Below are 18,312 nucleotides of genomic sequence, written 5' to 3'. Positions count from 1 at the left end.
GCAGAATCTAGCAAAATAATAGGAGTGTCATCAGTCACTGTTTACCGAGAAAATGAGAATATGCACAGATAGATGGATACGGGCCAAGAGACTATTCTGGGTGCAGACCATGAGGGTAGGGCTCTGTGCAAGGCCTCCGTGGGGGAGCAGTGTTTTCTTGTTCATACAAGGGGCACTCACAGTGACACCAACCAGAGGACATACTATAAGTTCACTAGAATTTTCCTTCCAGTTGTGGAGGGGAGGGTCTGACCTGAAATCGGTTGTGAAGCCAGGAGCTGGAGCGTAGGTTTTGCCTCCCAAGTGAGGTGTTGAAAGCCAAGGATGTCAGGGCACCTGGGTGGCTCAGTCACTTACGTATCTGCCTTAGGCTCAGGTCATGATCTCAGGGTCCTGAGATTGAGTCTGGAATTGGGCGCCTTGCTCAGCGGGGAGCCTGCTTCTCCCTCTCCCTCTGCTGCTCCCCCTGATTTTCCTCTCTTTCTCTGTCAAATAAATAAATAAAATCTTAAAAGAAAAAAGAAAGACAGAAAGAAAGCAAGCCAGCCAAGGATGTCAATCAAAGTCAAAACCAGGCCCAGGACCGAGGAGCTGGAAAGCCAGAGGGGCTGAATACAGGGCTGGGGGTTGGGGGACCAGGGCCCCAGGCCCAGCTGCAGGGAGCAAGACCCAGATAGGAGGGGAGAATGCACAGACGACATTGAACGATCCAGTCCACATGGTCAGAAACTTGTTTCCTCTTGCGGTATTTTTCAGTCCTTCTGAGTAAATCAAAGACAAGTCTCAGCTTGGTGATGACGGGTCCCTAACACCTGTCTCTCTGTTTCTTTTAACGAAGAACCTCTGGCAGCTTCATGTTCAAGGCCCGTAGCGGACAAAGGCCTGTGAGGTGTACTAAGGGAAATAGGTTTCATTGTGTTGATTTTTAGAGCTACCTTTCTAATTATAGCAAGTGATTCTGATTTTCCATTTAGAGTGGTAATCGGAAGTTTCTTTCTCAAAGAAATTTCCATAAGCGTAAGGGGGACTGCTGGAAGGAAAATGGCAAGTGGATGATGGAACAGGTGGCGGCATTGTGGGGCCCCAGGGGAGGGGGCGTGTGGCTGAGCCGGAGGATGCTGGGAAGGCAGCGTTTGGCTGAGTTGCTGCAGTAGGGACAGGAAGCATCTGGAGAGCCTCTGAGCAAGTACCCCTCCCCCACTAGCAGGTGGGATTGCAACTGGGTTTGCTGCGCCGGGGTGGATTACAGCCAAAGGAACTTCCAGAGCCCACCCCAAACTCAGCCTCCAGGCCAGCCGGCCCTGGCCCAAGCCTCCAGACACTGGGAGCACCCCCAGGTCTGGGTGGGTGACCCCCAATGGCCTCTTGGAATTCCAGCCCTTATTCTGTCTGTCCTGCCTTCTAGACCATGTCACTTGGAGGTGGACATCCCAGGCCTGGTGCTGGAGCTCTCCCTGTCTCCCTGTGTGACCTTGAGGGAGTTCCTTCTCCAGGTCTGTTTCCCACCTAGAAACAGAGATGAGTGAAATGATCTTGAAGGGCCCTGAAGGATGAAAGGACCAGGAACATATCCTTAGTACCTCCTCTCCCCTCTCCCCTCCAAAGTCGGGCTCAGTGGGAAAGGCTGGGGAGGTGGGGGTGGGGCAGTGTCACACTGATCTGAGTTTAATTTCCTGTTCTACCCATTGTGAACCGTGGGACCTTGGGTACATCACTTCACCTGTCAGGGTGTCTGTGTCCTCATCGGTAAGAAGAGATAAGAATATCTCCTGAGCAGAGCTGGGCCGGCAGTGATGAGGAAAGCCTGGGACACACAGCTGGGCTACGAAAGTGCTGGGGAGCTCTGGGTTTTCATGCACAGGTAGCCTGTGGTAGTGCCCGTCCTCCCATCCTGGCTTGGGATCAGGCAAGAGCCCCACATCCCGGGCACAGGGGCTCACCGGGTAACCTGATCCCAGCCAACAGGAGGCCTTCATGGGAACAAGCCCCCTCAGGCTTAGGGCACAAGCCCCCAGAGTGGGGTTCCTGGGAGTGGGTGAGGCTGGCATGGTGCTCCCACGCGGAGCTCCCTGGGTCCTGGCTGGGGACATGTGGATGGGAAGAAGCCTGCATGGGGAGAAGACAGGTGGAGCTTATGACCTTGTGGGTTCCTTCTACCCCATATTATAGGCTTTTTTAAAAAAACTTCTCTCTATATACTACACACACATATCACACGCCTATTAAACTGCCGGTGTTGGGCACTTTTTCCTTCTGAGCGACTGTGTGGGGCACCTGAGATCGATGGCGTTTTACATTTGATGAAATGACTTACACAGTCAGGAAGGTCTTCTTCACCATTACAAAGAGAGCCACGGCCTTTTATTTTTCCACAGAACACTTTAACTTTCTCTCTCAAGAGGTCCAACATCTCCCATGCAAAGTGTCCTTCTCCCGGAATAAATTGAGAGATCGGAAGCTTTCTTTGTCCCTAAGTGTCAGGCTGGTTTCTCACCTCCGGAGCAGAGCCTGGTAGGGCCATTCCAGCTGCTGCCACATGGTGTCGCTGTTGAACACATTCTGGTGCAGTTTGGTCAATGCCTGTTCACCGCTACAGTGGTCTCTTTGTCCAGCCGGATCCCTACATGGGACAAGCTGGTTCCCCACACGAAGATACCGAGTAACAGCCTCTTTATTTCACTCTCATAAGCTCAGCCAGATGGTTTAGGTCTTCAGGGACCTCCAGCCTCAAACACATATTGCCCCAAACCAGCCTGGATCATCCACTTCAAGCCCAGTGTTGAACCTAGGTTATCAGTCTTGTCTCCCCTCCACTCTGGGCTCCTGGTGTCCTTTCCTGACAGCAGACTTCAGTCAAGGGCATTCCAATCCATCAGAGAGGTTCCAAGAACATTGTCCTTCAAATGGGGGAGGCGGTAAGCGTTCAGTCTCACCCCGCTGGGTATCACTCCCCTCCCACGGGGCCATGTCTGTGTAACTCATGGAGCCTCGTCAGGGGCCACGTGCCTTATAAATGAAAACCCACCTGGACACCGAGTTACAGCATCCCGACCAGAGAATTGTTGGCCAATACCCTTCCTACTAACGCCTTGTTTCACAGGCTCTTGTGACAGGATGACGTTCTAGCCCAGAGTCCTCCCACCCTTGAAAGGGCAACATACACCCCATCCCAGGGACAAAGCTGGCCTTGAAGAGCCATGGGTGAACTTTTGTTTAGACAAGTTGGGTCTACACGTTAAGAAAGAAGAGCTGGAATGGTTAGGACCATAGTGGGGATCTTGGCAGGCAATCTTGAGGGAGCAGGAGCAGAGAGGGAAGACAGGGCAGCTGGTGAGAGCTGTCTGGAGGAAGGTTAAGTTTTGTCCACAGCATGCAATGCAAACCGCCCCCTCCAGCGACCCCTGAAAACGTCAGAAAGCTGGCTCTCACTCTCAGGCACTTTGGCAGCTGGATTTGTGGTTTCCAGATGAAGTGAGTCTGACATCAAAGGGACCCAGGACACAGGCAAAGGCTTCCAGGGACCCCGGGGGTGGGGGCACACCTCCCATCCACACAGATGCGGACATAGAGGACCAGAGGAGAGGCTTGTCCAAAGTGTCACCCATCAAGTTCAAGCCTCAAGTGGCTCCTCCCACTAAACACTACCCCCCAACAGTCCGTGTCCCCTCCCCCCCCCACCCGCCATGGCCACGATCCCCAGTCTCCAGCCTGCCCCCCAGAGGGACTCAGTACAGATACTCCCGGACTGTGAGCTCCTTCAGCGTGAAGCCCCAGGGGCTGGGCTGGCGGAGTTGGCTCTCCTGCAGCTTCTCCTGCAGCGACACGAAGTCCTTGCCCAGCGCGTAGGCCAGGCGGATCATGGCGTCCAGCAGGGGGGCGTAGTAACGGTGGCCCTCCCGGGCCTGCAGGCACTGCAGCGCCCTCTCCCCGGCCGCGAAGGCCTCGGCGGGGCGCTCCAGGTCCCGGTGGCACACGAGCATGGCGCAGAGCGCCGGCACCACCATCACCGGGCAGTGGGCCGTCAGCTTCTCCTGCAGGGGCACCACGCGCACCAGGATGTCCAGGGCCCGGCCGTACTGTCCCCCGCGCAGGCAGCCGAACGCCTCCCGGAGCTCGGGCCGCGTGAGGAAGTCGATGAACTCGCGGGAGCGCCGCACGCAGCGGATGGCGTAGAGCAAGGTCAGGTACTCCTTGAAGGCCAGCTTGCGCTCGGAGATCATCTCCTCGGTGAAGTTGCCCACCAGATGCTTCTTGGGGAAGGCGATGTCTTCGATCTCTTCCCTGAACGTCTTGAGGAGGTTTTTCTGGAGCATCTCAAAGTCTGAATAGCGCCGTTCCAGCACGGCTTTGTTGCTGTCAAAACTCCCTGTCTGGATGACGACGATTTGGTACATCTGCGTTGCAGAGAGAGAGAGAGAGAGAAAGCATTTGACTACATCCTAATGGGAGGTTTTTCACTGGCAGAGTGAGCCCTGGCAAATAAAAATAATGATGATCATCATTTAAAGCAGACCCTGAAAATGGGTTATCGTTCTATGTAATTCTGTGTTAAATTGCCATCAGCATCTGCCGAGCTATAAAAGCGATCGGTGACAAGAGGCCACCTGAGAATAACAAACCCAGCAGCTCGGAGGCATCTCGTGGGACCAGGAACACCAAAGCAGGTGGCATGGGGGGCCTGGGGGTGCTTCAGACTTTCCATTGTCAAAACGGGGTCTCGGGTTCCTGACTCAGGGAGCTTGGGTTTGAGCTGTGTTTCCCCAGCGAGCGAAATGTGAGAGATGGTTTGGGGTGGTAGGCAGGCGGTGAAGTTCTATGGTAAGGAAATGATTGGTTTTCACGTCTCTTTCAGTTAGAGAATCCTGATGAAGGGCTCCGGTTCCTTGGGTTATAATTCCAGCCCCGTTGCGGTCTAGCTGTGTGGTCTTAGGCGGGTAATTGCACCACCGGGGGCCTCAGTGTGCCCATCCATGAAATGAGAGGATAGTCATGGTACTTCCCTCGCCGGGTGAGGATGGAATGGGTTAACACTGGGCACCCATGGGGGACTGGGTTCAACCTGCAGTCAGCACTTTAGCACCCACTGTTGGGATTCTGGTTAAGGGGCCAGGTGGGGAACGAAGGTTGAGCCTTGCTCCTACTTGGACCTGAACAGAGCCCCGACCACAGGCTCAAATCCCATTTTAACAGAGAGCAGCGCCCCCAAGCCCAGAGGTTGCGGCCTGCCCTGGCACAACCAGCTAGAATCTAATGGCAGCACTTAGCTTTCCTTGTATTTACTTTCAGGATTACCTTTTCTTTGTGCTACGTGATACTGATTTCCCTTTGGAAGATACTGATTTCGTGTTTTTAGAAAGCGATCTGATTTCTAGAAAAAGAGGATGATTGTTATTACTTATCATTACTTTACGCATATATAATTAATGATTGGGGATATCAAAAACTGTGTTGAAAGGACACAGATGGCTGGTTCTGGCTGACATGGAATAAATCTGGGCTAGTTCCTTCTCAGGATTGGCGATCGTGACTCACTGCTCTCCAGTTCTCACAGTACCTAACACAATACCCAGCATGCGCGCAATCTTGCTTTTTGACCGTTGTCTCCCTTAGAACTCTGTTGGTCAGACTGCACCGGCCCATTTCACAATGGGCAAGTTGAGGCCCAGGGCCTAGAAGGAAGTGGTGAAAGGCTCGCCCTCCCTGCCCTATCTCAGCTTACCACAAACTTGGAGACTTTTCTCTCCTCGATGCGGGCGGACGCGACCTCGAAGAGCAGCTTGACGCGCCTCCAACAGCGTTTCTCCTTCCGCCAGTACTCCTGCAGCTCCCCGGTGGTCATGCTGGAGTTAGGGCTGGGGCTGCCCGGAACGTCTGGAGGGACGGCAACCGTCAGCCCTTGCACCAGGTCAGGGCGCTTTGGGGACAAGGGTCTGGGGACATGGCTGGGAAGTCCGAATCTGGAAGCGCTGTGCCTAGCCTCCTCCCCAGCTCCACCCACCGAGACTCTGGTTCCCGCAAACCTGGCTGCAGCCATCCCGCCGCCCGCAACCTGAAATAGCCCGGCGTTCCCCAGCTGCTTTCTCCATTGCGACACGCGGACGCGTGTGTTGCACCATCCTCTTCTGGCCTGCAGATTAGCCACTGTGAGACCCACGCTCCTGAAAAGCGGGGATGGTGGCTTGTACCTTTCTGTACTCCCTAGGGCACTGACACAGTGGTGGGGGTTGGGGACTGAGCACAGGCATCAGCTACCAGTGGAGGGAGCTACCGAAAATGCGGGGCTCCTGGCTCCGCGTGGTGGGCCCCTCCCCGCTCTCTCATCTCCTTTTCCACATTTCCTGCTTTTGCTTGCACATGCTGCCTTAAATGCAACCCTCCTATCTCTCTGCCTGGAAAACTCACAGTGTCTCTTAGAGCTCACGTGCTGAGCCATTGTGATCATCTCAGGAAAGATGAGCCTCCTTCCCCACCGAAATGCACTGATCATTGTGCATGTGATTTCAAGAGATATGGAGCCTTGGGGCGGGGTGGGGTTGGTGGGGCTTCTCCATTGGTGTCCCTCCAGATCCAGGCCATAGGTCACTTCAACTGTCCCCTGGCATTAGAGGTAGAGCCACTCACCTTGTCCCTACCCACCTTTTGGGTGACATATCGAATTATTTTTCACAGATCTGTTTCCCCACCAAACTCGAGGGCCAGCAGTGTTGGGCTGGTCCCTTTCCCACCAGGGCCAAGGACAGAGCAGACGTTTCATAGGGAAGTATTGAATGACTGCCTGAATGAGTAAATACATTTGCTCCAGGAGATGGCGCTCCGGTGGACACTGTCAGCGCTGGGCAGTGCTGCTTGGCACTCACTGCTCAGAAATGTCCCCACTGGCTTCCTGCTGAACGCACCTACGGCTCTCATGCTGGGTCTTTCTTGAGCTAAATCACCCTGTTCTGGAGCTGCCCTTCGCGGATGAAGCATGGGACTGGAGAGCTGGTGAGTAGTAGCTTAGCCTCCTTGCCTCCTGGATGGGACAAGTCTGAGATATGTTCTATCTATGCAGAGGACCCTTGCTGGGACCGAGCCCAGTTGCCCAAAGCAGTCATCAACCCTTGATACTGGCTTCCTGCCCTTTCTTTCTTTGCTCCTTTCCTCAATGTACCCCTTCCCTGCTATGATTCCTGGGACCATCTCCCAGAAGAACAACGGACATCAAATACTTGTGCCAAGTTGAGAAAGCTGCTCCCTCTCCGGTGGCACCCATTGAAGGACCCTATGTTTATCTTTTGAATGTCTTCCAATCTCTATCTCTGACCATACTCCAAGCCCACCTAAGTGCCCTTCGGGTCCTGGACACGGGAGGTCTCGGCCAGCGGCTGATGCTTCCTGCCTGGTCCCTGCTGTGCACTTGGCTGTGGGTCCTGTCCATCCAGGGCTCCCAGGATGCTTGGGACTGGCCATGCTCCAAGGCTGCCAGGGGGACGAAAGACAACAGTGAGTTCTCGCTGACGTTGGGGTTCCAGGAGGGTCCTGGGGTGCTAGGATCTGTGTCATTGTCCCCACGGCTGACCCCTCCCCTGCCCACCTAGCCGTCCGCCCAGCTGCCACATGCAAGGCTTGGGCCTACTGCCCCTTTGCTGGACCGATTGGTCCAAGGCCCTCTGTTATTGTTACCATGCTTCTATGATCAAGTTCTCTGAATCTTAAGTGCAGTGATTCCAAGCCAAGGTAGTGGCTTTAGGGATTACTTGGGAGAAAGATGCCAGCCTGTCCTGAAGAACATCCCAATATCCCATTTATGTTCCACGTGTAAATAAAATCTCAGTGCCCCAAGTGAGGGTCTGGGGACGTATCCTTCCCATCTCTCTCTCCCTCTTTAAGAAAACACTGACGGTTTGTGAAACACACTTCATAGGCACCTAAGTGCTTCAAACCCCCTTAGTTCACACCCACAAAAATCTTCTGTGAATCCCAATCACAGAAGAGGAAACTGAGGTTTAGCCCAAGGTGATGCGGCTGGTGAGCCCAACCCACGAGCAAAGCTGCAAGTCTGTGACGTGTCAGTGCGCACGCTCTGCCCTCAACACCCACTCGCTCAATTAACCAAGTCTGTGTGCAGGAGGAGTTTTACCTCCATCTTATGATAAAGGAACCAGGACTTGGAGCTGCCTACGATCTGAAGGCTCGTAGGTGATGGTCAGGACGCATGTGGAACCCTCCTCTGGGCCAGGGGGAGGGCAGCCAGCCGGAGTGGGGGAAGGGAGCTAGATTATGCTGTAACTCTGTCTGCAACCCAGACCCGTGAACAGAGAGGACCGGGTGCCAGCAGTTCTCTGTGCCTCAGTTTCCCATAAAATGGGTCTAAGAATGGAGCCTGCCTTCATGAGGCTGGCGTGAGGGTTAAGCTGGGGAGACCATGCTCAGGCTCCACACAAACCAGACGCTGTATAATAAGTAGTCCCTGCTATTGATATGGGACACATAATAGTCCTTGTGGAAATATTTGAAGATCAGTGACTCTCCACTAAGGTATAAATTGGAATAGAATTTAACACGTCTGAGACAAACTAGAAATAGGATGATGAAAAGATTAGCTCGGATGGAGTCACCAGCTGGGGCAGCCCTTTGGCACAGAAATCCAAAATCAGGGCACCTGGGTGGCTCAGCCGGTTAAGTGTCTGCCTTCAGCTCAGGTCATGATCCCAGGGTCCTGGGATCGAGTCCCACATCGGGCTCCCTGCTCGGCGGGGAGCCTGCTTCCCCCTTTCCTTCTGCCTGCCACTATCCCTGCTTATGCTTGCTCTCCCTCTGTGTCAAATAAATTAATAAAGTCTTAAAAAAAAAATCCAAAATCAGAAGGGTGAGATTTTGAGGGAGCTCTAAGGGGCACATGGGGCAGAGCTGGGACACAAATTCTGGTTGGCCCGCTCTGCCCTATTCCTGGCTCCGTGTCTGAACCTGCCCCATGTCTCAACACTTCTGCTGACTATAGCCTTGAGGGGTGGGACTCCTGCTGCTGTAACAGTCCCACCTCTGTCCCTGGGCGTGACTGAGCCCATCCCAGCTCCACGGCTGCAGCCCCCCCACCCCCCCAGGCACGCCTGGCCTGGGGAGAGCTGAGGTCAGCTGGGGCCAGGGTTCCTCCTTCGGGGGAAAGCTCTTGCTTCCTCAAGTGAAAGGAACCCTGGACCATTCTCTGGTGGTTCTGTGCTGTTGCCCAGTGCGCGTCTCTCCAGGACCCTTCCTCCAACTTACTTTATATGGATGGGAAACTGAGGCACAGAGCAAGGGCGTGGCTGGCCCAGGGTTGCACACACTTGAGCCACTAGGGCCTGCATGCCTCATTTGCTGCTTCTCCCCTTAAGGGGTCAGGGCTTCCATCCTGACCAGCTGTGGGTCTGTATGCAAGTTACTTAGTATCTCCAGGCCTCAGTATCCCCAACTGAGAAGTGTGGCTATAGGCTTCATCTTGCCGACTAGGCATGGAGGGTTGGGGACATGTTCTCTAGAGCCTGATGGGTGCCCAGGCGGGGTAGTGAGTGGTCTTCATGCTCTATTACCTAATGGACTCAGGGTGGCCTAGGTTCGTGGAAGCCCAATGCTTCCTGTGGGCACTCCTAACTCCTCAGTTGGCTCATCTGTAGAATGGGTGATAGCAAGCCTCTGTTGTCCCAGCCCTTCCAGCTCTGCTGTCCTGTTCAGGCAGCTGATGCCAGGTCAGAAGAAGGGCACAGTTTCCCCAGAGACCCTGTGAGACCCCAGGAATCATGGCCTTGACTGAACGCAGCAGTCAAGACCTGGGAAAGCCGAGCACGAACCCAGGGCTTTGAATAAAAATCAAATTCAGCAGTCAAGCCAGTTCCTTTATGTTTTCTCTTATAGGATTTTCTGGGAGTCACCATGAGGGGAGTGAAAAGGAGAAAGGTATTCATTCATTGGTGCATGCACCGAGTCTTGGTCATCTTCCCCTTCCTCTCTAGGCCTCAGTCCCCTCATCTGTGAAATGGGGAAAACAGCCTGTCACTCCAAAAGCTCTTTGGGGACAACCACACATGGGGTTTTGTGGGTAATTCTCTCCCCAGGCCATACCCTGTATAACAAAGTTTTCTAGATTTGACCAGAAAATCCTACAAATGTTTGTGCTCTTGGATAGGGGTCCTGTGCTTGGCCCAGGAGACAGAGCAGCTTCCCAGCCCCCTCCCCGTCCAGCTGTGTGTGCAGACATTCTGCTCCTTCCCTCCCAGGCCTCTCCTCCCTCTGAGGGCTGCCTGCCATGGCCAGGCCTTCTTCTGATGGCTATACCGGGCCACGTTGAGAGCCCATGCTACCTTCCTGAGGGGGCTGCAGAGGACTTTCCATCAGAGTGAGGGATCCCAGACACTGGGGGGCACACTCACATTTGGGACTCTCCCAGGTGCTGGGAGCTTGTAACAAGCAGGTTTCCTGGCTCTTGACATAGGAGAGTCCCACCTGGCAGGTCTGGGAATGGGCCCTGGATTCTGCATTTTGTACAAGTGCCCAGAGGCTATGCTGACACAGGGGTTCCCTGACACCACTTTTTGAGAAACGCAGGTGTGGTGACGTATTCCCCTGCCTCAAGAGGGGTCATAGAAGTAGCTCAAAAGAATTGAGGGGATGGAAGTTTGGGGAGCTGCTTCCTGCTCTACCCCAGTGAGCTAAGGAGAGCCCCACACAGAGAGGCTGTCACCAGCCCTTCCCTACCCCGCCCTGCCGCCAACAGGTACTGAAGGAGGGCCACAGGGGGAGGGGGCTCAGACCACAGGGAGGGCAGAGCCCCACTGAGGTTGGGATCAAACACTGACCTGAAGCCTCTCTGGTCCTGTGTGGGTCCAGGGGTCCGGGGGGAGTGTCACATGGCCGCCTTCAGCCCCTCTCGGTTCCAGGCTCCTGCGAGCTGCTGCTTTTAAGTTCCCCGTTTGAAAACAGGAAATAGGCTATGTGACCCGCTCTTGGTGCCCCAGCCCATTGGCTGATGACAGACAGTATATTGAACCCCACTGACAGGTGGCCTCACAGGGCAGGGGTGGGGCAGGACGGGGCAAGGCAGGGCCAGCCCTGAGGGATCCAGTTCTGAGGGATCTAGATGGGCCTCACACAGCCTTGCAAAGAGCTTGGCGGTGCGGCAGAGTCGCAGATAGTCTCTGGCATTCCAGCAGCATCCTCTATCCCTCTTTAACATTCATTATCCTCCCCTGCGAGCTAGGCCTGATGCGGGTCTTCATGCTCCACTGACAAGTGCAGAAACAGAGGTTTGGAGCACAGAGCTGCAGGGATCAGAGCCAGTGCCTGGTATGGAAGGGAAATGGGGTAAACTCACAGTTCCACTTGGTGACTTTCTCTGGGCAAAACTGCTTTCAACTCTCCCAACAGAAAGTACCGGGGAAGTCAGAGCTCTGGGCTGTGACATGATTCACAGCCATGAGTATTTGTGACCTTGAGGGTAGGAGACTGGGACAAAACAAAACAAAACAAAACAAACCAGAGCCTTGCCAAGAAGGCCACCATGTATCTCTTCTGAGCTAGGATCCCCTCCTTCCCCATCAGAGGCAGTCCCACTCAGAGTTCTAACTGGAGTCCCTTCTTTGCTTTTTTTTTTTTTGTAAATGACAACCCATGAACAGACCCTGAAACAATGGAGCTTAATTGTACCTACCTTGGAATTTTATATAAATTGAGCCACGCGTAGAGTTTGTAGCTTTGGTGTCTTGTTTCCTTCGTTCAACATTTCTGTGCATAAGATGCATCCCTTTGTGTGTGTGCGTAGCTGGAGTTTTTTCACTTTTGTTGTTGTGTTGCTACATTAATTGAATACATCATTATTTCTCCTTTTTTTTTTTTTTTTTTTGGTCTGTGAATACACATTTGGGTTGTTTCTGGTTTGGCCCATTGTGATCAGTGCTGCTGGGGATAATCTTCTACATTTATCCAAGTGCCCATTCTTCTGAAGAGGAAATCCCTGGGTCTTAGATTATGAATTGCTGAATAGCTTTGGACTCTGCTGGATACGGCAAACGTTTCCCCCCACCCCCATGGCTGTGGTCTTGGTGTTCCCAGGCACCACCGCAGCACCTGTGACTTTTAGGTGCTCTGCGACGCCCCCCTACACTGGATGCGATATATTTTTTTTTTATTATTGTAGTCCTTCTAGTGGGCGTGTAGTGGCGTCTCATTATGGTTTTAAGTTGCCTTTCCCTAATGAGGAGTGACATGGGGCATCTTTTCGTGGGCTTAGTTTCTATCCTTCTATCCTCTGTTCAAGTCCATTGCTCATTTTAAAAGAAGAGCGAATTAATGAATTAATTTAGGGCGGCGGGGCAGAGGGAGAGAGAGAGATTGAGAATCTCCAGCAGCGGACTCCACACTCAGTGCGGAGCCCAACCCGAGACTCGATCTCGCTACCCTGAGACCATGACCTGAGCTGAAATCAAGAGACGGATGCTTCCCGGACTGAGCCCATCCACGTTGCTCACGACTTCTTTTCTTTATGGTTTGTAGGTGTTTTTCATGTGTTCGTTTGGATCTACGTGGTTTTCAGTATTCTGTCTCATCCTGTGGCTTGCACTGTACTCTCTAAAGAGGGTCTTTAGATGAACGCAAGTTGCCAACTTGAAAGTATTCAACCTTATCAGTCTTGGCTTTCACAGCGCATGTGGTACCTTAAAACTGGGGAGAGATTTCTCTTCCATTGTTCTTTCTCGTTGATTCTGCAACACTTTGGCAAGCCACCGGGATGTTTAAGCACCGGAAGGCACTTCAAACACTTCTGGTCCTTAGCAACCACGGAAGAAGGTGTTGGCCCCTTCTGATGCTCTCAACACCTTTCCAGTGTGCTTTCTCATTTGGGGTTCTCTAATGCCCATAGAGTAGTTGTTCATGTATGGCGTGAGGTAGGAGGCCCTGTGCTTTCCCTCCATATTTACCAGCCTTGCTTATTGAAATGGCCACCAGGTCCCGTGGCTGGGTAGTGCTGTCATTATGGAAAGGGTATCCCCGTATGTCAGGGTTTGGGGCGCTTGAGGGGAGTAGCCTGAACTGTGTGCCTCTGGCTGGCAGGCCGGTGAGGGGCCGTACCTCACTTACCTCTGCCCCCTACCACCCTGAAGAGGGCCAGGCATGGCCGGGGGGATGGCGGCTCTGTGTCCTTCTCCCATCTGCCTGGGCCTGGAGTCTCCGAGCCTCTCACCCAGCAGCCAGCCGATGGGGGGAGGGGTGTGTGGAAGCTGCTGCTTCCTCTTCTGGGCGCAGGAGGTGTTCTCCGGAAACCCCCGAACACGCAGCGGTGTCTGGCTGGTGTGGGAAGGACTGAGCTGACCCAGGGTGGCCACGGTTGGCCCCCGGCTGGCTGTTGGCTCCCCTGGGCAGGCGAGGCCCCGCTAACATGGGGGCAAAGACGAGATGTCCCCCCACTGCCCAGCTGCCACCAAAGCCTGAGGAAAGGGCACCACAGGGAAATGCTAGCATCTCAGAGTCTGGGTGTCTCTTCCAGAATTCAGACATCTTGGACCTTTCAGTGACTTCCTCCCACAGGCAGAGTTAAGTCTGGACTCCCTCTGGAGGCCTTCTGACCTGCCACTTGCTCACTTCCTGACCTCGCCCTGTGCCACGCCCAGCATTGCCACACGTCAGCCTGCCCGGGCTGCTCTCTTGGCCTCAGCCTGCCTTGTGCCCTGTCCTCGCGGTCCCTTCAGCCAGCAGCAGCCCTCTCTTGGTTCTTTCCACAACTGGCTCTTTCTCATTCTAAGGCTCAGTTGTCCCTCCTTGGCGTGGCCCTCCCTGCCCCCTCTGTTAAGACCTACCATTATTTTGCTTCTTTGTTTCCTTGTTTATTGCCAGTCTCAATGCCGTGATGACGGGGACTTTGCCTGTGTCAGCATTGTGTCCCAAGTGCCTCCCCCAGTGGCTGCCACAGAGTGAGCATTTGGCAGTAGTGCGAGGCACGAGTGATTGGGTGCCTGCAGAGAAGGGGCGATTGGACCCAGGACTCATGTGTGACCTCGGCAGGCCACCACCCCTCTCTGAATCTGCTTTCCCTAATTGCAACCTGCACCACTCCTAGCACCATTGGGCAAGTAACTGAAGCCTGGGAACTACCCCTCACCACGGCTCCAGGTGTCTGATGAGCTTGACACTCCAACACGGACATACCTACCCCCTTTGATAAAGGCGTGTCCCCACAAGTACGGCAAAGAAAACCCGAACTGGTGAGGTGTTCATGAGGTGTTCATAGGTGATGCAAAATCGGGTCATGTCTATCTTGTTTTCCTGTAGCTGGGTGGACACACATAAACCTTTCAAAACTCTCAAAGGTTCTGGGGCACCTGGGTGGCTCCGTTGGTTGAGCATCCGACTCTTGGTTCCAACTCAGGTCATGATCTCAGGGTCCTGAGACTGAGCCCCGTGTCAGGCTCTGCGCTTAGCTTGGAATCTGCTTGAAATTCTCTCTCTCCTTCTCCTCTGCCCCTCCCCTGTTCACGTGCTCTTTCTCCAAATAAATTTAAAAAACAGAAAACAAATAAAACCAAAACAAAAAACAAAACTTCTCAGAATTTCTGCTACTGTATGATCCAGTAATTCCACTTCTGGGCATTTAACCAAAGACAAAGCGCTAATTTGAAAAAAGACCGGCATCTCCATGTTCACTGCGGCATTATTTGTAACAGGAAACAACCCAAGTGTCCGTGGACGGATGAATGGGTAAAAAAATGTAGTACCAAGATATAATGCAATATTATTCAGCCACAATAAAGAATGAATTCTTGCTATTTGCAACAGCACGGGTCGACCTTTCACATACTACGTGGAATAGATCAGGCAAACACTTGGCAATGTCTTACATGTGGAAATTAACAAGGAAACAAAAGCGCACCGATAGAGAGAATGGATCGGTGTGGGGGGTGTGAAATCAGTGAAGGGGTTCAAAAGATACAAACTTCCAGTTAGAAAATAAATAAATCATGAAGCTATAAAGTACAGTTAATACTATATATACTGTATACTGTATCATTTACTGGGATGTTAAGAGAGTAACTCATCACAAGAAACAACAATTCTTTGACTATGTTCTATGACTAGACTTACTGGGGTGATCATTTTATAATATATACAAACACTGAGTCATTATGTTGTACACCTGAACCTAATATTATTATAAAAATTATTTTTCAAAAAAATGTTCAAAGGGGCTTAATACTTTATTTATTAGTAATCTCTGCACTGAATGTGGGGCTCGAACTCATGACCAGGAGATCAAGAGTCAGTGGTCCTCTGACTGAGCCAGGCAGGTGCCCCAATACTGTGGGATTTTCAAACTGGGGCCACAGACTCGCGGGGGGGCTTGCTATGGTTTTTCTGAGACATAACAGGTCACGAAGATTCACACCTATATTTACTTCTAAGAGTTTTTATTTTAGCTCTTACACTTAGGTCTTTGATCCACTTTGAATTCATTTTTGTGGACATGAGGTAGGGGACCAGATTTACTCTTGTGCGTGGGCTTGTGGCAAATGGTGCAATTTTCCCAGCACCATTGGATGAAAAGACTACTTTCCCTCCTTCGCTCGTCTTGGTGTTCCTGTTGAAAAGCAGCTAACTTTTTAAATTTAGCCATATACCATGGTGTCTCGCTCTGCTAAAAAGCATACCTCTGTAGCATCTTTTAAAAATAAATTTCTATTGAAATACAACGAGTGTAAAGGAAAATGCAAATATATTGCATTTTCCTTTATGCAAATATTGTAAACGTCTAGCTTGATCAGTTTTCACAAGGAATTCACACCCATGTAACCGCCACTCAGATAAAAAAAATAGAACATTTCTGGCACCCCAGAAATCCCCTTTGTTCCCACTGCTGGTCACTACCTCCAACCTCTTTCCCTGTCGTAACCTCTATCCTGGCTCCCATCACCCTACCTTAGTTTTTCCTGCTTTTGAACTTTATATAAATGGTATCAGAGAGTATGATGCTTTTGCATCTGGATTCTTTCGCCCAATATGATGTTTATGACACTGTGACTCCTGTGGGCTCTAGTTTCATCCACTTTCCTTGGTTATTAGACTAGAGCATCATTGTTGGTACATTCACTTAACTATTTATCGCATGCCAGGTCTTGTTCTAGGCCTTGAGATAAGACAGGGACCAAGACAGAAAAGTTTCTGTTACAGACTAACATCAAAGACAGTAAAACAGGAAATATACACAAGGTGTTGTATACAGAGAGGTGCGCTGGAGAAAAATACAAAATAAAGCAAGGAAAGGTGTGCAGGGGGAGGGGGTGCCGTTGTACTTAGAATGGTCAGGGAAGGCCTCCTTGAGAAAGTCACACTTTTTTTTTTAAGATTTTATTCATTTATTTGACAGACAGAGATCACAAGTGGGCAGAGAGGCAGGCAGAGAGAGAGGAGGAAGCAGGCTCCCTGCTGACCAGGACCCCGGGATCATGACCTGAGCCGAAGGCAGAGGCTTTAACCCACTGAGCCACCCAGGCACCCCAGAAAGTCACACTTTTAAGTAAAGGCCTGAAAGAGATGAAGGAGGGAGCCATGTAGATTTCTAGAGGAAAAACATCCCAGGCAGAAGGAATAGCAAATGCAAAGGCCCGGCGGTGGCAGCAGGCCTGGCATGTTCTGGGAACAGCCAGGAGACCAGTGTGGCTGGAGCAGAATGAATGGGGAGGTAGTTCAGAGAGGGAACTGGGAGCAAACAGCAGTTTTAAGGACCTCCACTGGCTTTTCCTCTGAGATGGGACTCATCGGAAGGGTTTCAGCAGAGGAGTGATATAATTTCACTCTCTCACACACACACTCTCTCTCTCTTTTTTTAGACCGTCTCCCTGCAGCTGCTGTGTTGAAGACTGTAGCTGGAATCATGGACAATGGCTGGGAGCTCTTGCCATAACCCAGGTGAGAGACGACGGCGATTTGAACCCAGGTGGTCGTGGTGGATACGCTAAGAAGTGGCTGCATTCTGAGTCTGTTCTGAAGGTCAGGCTGGAAAATGTGCTCCCAGGTTGGCCATGGGGTAGGAGAGAAGATGAATCAGTTCAGTCGCTCTGTCGGCGTTCTTCAGTAATTTCACCGTTACAGATAAGAGGGTGGTCAACATCCTGTAGATGGATGTGTGGACCATCCAGAATGATTTCCCTGGGGTAGACGCAGTCCTTCTAACTCAGCATCCCCCACCTGAGGCCACTGCACGCCACCTGTGCAGGTACATACCTAGAGGCAATGCGGGGTGGTGGTCAGAGCCAGAACCTTGGTGCCAGATGCCTGGGAGCAAACCTTAGCGCTGCAGTCACTACCTGGATGGGTTAATTAACGTTTCTGTGCCTCAGTTTCTTCATCTATAAATTTTAAATAATGATAGCCAGTATCCCGTAGCTGAGATTGATTGGGTTAATAAAGGTAAAGCCTGGTGCATAATAAGCATCATGTAAAAATGTCAGATATTTTGGTTTACATGAGAAAATTTCCGAAAACGAGTGTTTTAAAAGGAACGTTTTAATACCTTCAACGGAAAACCAGTGTCACTTGCTCGGAAGAACTGGAAACCATAAAATGAAATAAATGTAATTTAATGGAAACAAAACAGCGCTGTTAAATTCTAGTTAGACGTCCTAACAGAGCCAAGTGGACCGGGCCCCGTGGTAGACAGAGGCTCAAGCCCCATTAGTTCCAAACACGGAGGGCTTGCTTCAGCTGAAACACAAGGCTTGCAGAGATTTAAATGCTCTCTCTACTCTCACCTGACATGTAAACCCATCACACTTTGGAAAACACTGTTCTGGGACTTCTCAATATTTAAGGCTTTAGATGACTATGGGCTTACTCGTTGTCAAAGGGTGCGGAGGTTAACTCTGGCTGCCACAGCTTTCCTAGCTTTTCCTTCCACAGGATGTCTGGGGCGTGTTTCCGGAGTGGGTCTCTGGTTCCCTCTAATACAAAGGTGGCTCACTAAGTGGGACACAGTTGGCCCAGGGTCCTATTGACGAGCTGCCCAGGCCTGTTCCTGTCCGCGCTCCTGCCCAGTCTCGGGAAACCTCTGGGCAGCCCAGGGTTGGGCGCGGGGCGGGGCGCCCGGACCGGGGGTTGTGCCGGTAGCGCGGGGTGGGGGGGAGGGTACAGCGCGGGGGAGGGGCGCCTGAACCCCGGGACTACGGCGTGCGGGGCGGGGTGGGTGGGCAGAGCGTGGGGGCGGGGCGTCCGGACCGGAGGGGTGCGGCCCGCCGGGCGGGGTGGGTGGGCAGAGCACGGGGGCGGGGCTCCGGGACAGAAGGGGCGGGGCCCGAGAGGAGCCGGAGTGGAAGT

At 52.2% G+C, this 18,312-nt stretch overlaps 1 protein-coding gene across 3 annotated transcripts; it reads right to left on the bottom strand.

Annotated features, from left to right (window-relative positions):
• Positions 1 to 2,360: 2,360 nt before the first annotated feature.
• On the bottom strand, positions 2,361 to 10,917 carry SNX20 (sorting nexin 20). 3 transcript variants are annotated; one of them, XM_045988156.1, is made up of 5 exons: positions 10,812 to 10,917; positions 7,320 to 7,458; positions 6,021 to 6,127; positions 5,720 to 5,871; positions 2,361 to 4,394 (listed from the first exon to the last, which is right to left on the bottom strand). In XM_045988156.1, exons 2-5 carry the CDS (start codon positions 7,415 to 7,417, stop codon positions 3,726 to 3,728), a joined length of 1,026 nt encoding a protein of 341 aa, XP_045844112.1. In that variant the 5' UTR covers positions 7,418 to 7,458; positions 10,812 to 10,917; the 3' UTR covers positions 2,361 to 3,725. The 3 variants fall into 3 exon arrangements, with proteins under 3 accessions (XP_045844112.1, XP_045844113.1, XP_045844114.1); XM_045988157.1 differs by lacking the exon at positions 6,021 to 6,127 and having other exon boundaries at positions 10,812 to 10,911; XM_045988158.1 differs by lacking the exons at positions 6,021 to 6,127; positions 7,320 to 7,458 and having other exon boundaries at positions 10,812 to 10,886.
• Between the last annotated feature and the right edge of the window lie 7,395 nt (positions 10,918 to 18,312).

Source organism: Meles meles, chromosome 19 (assembly GCF_922984935.1).
Source record: "Meles meles chromosome 19, mMelMel3.1 paternal haplotype, whole genome shotgun sequence".
Lineage (NCBI taxonomy): Eukaryota > Metazoa > Chordata > Mammalia > Carnivora > Mustelidae > Meles > Meles meles.
The sequence above is the reverse complement of the archived record's forward strand: the minus strand, read 5'-3'. Positions and strand labels throughout refer to the sequence as shown.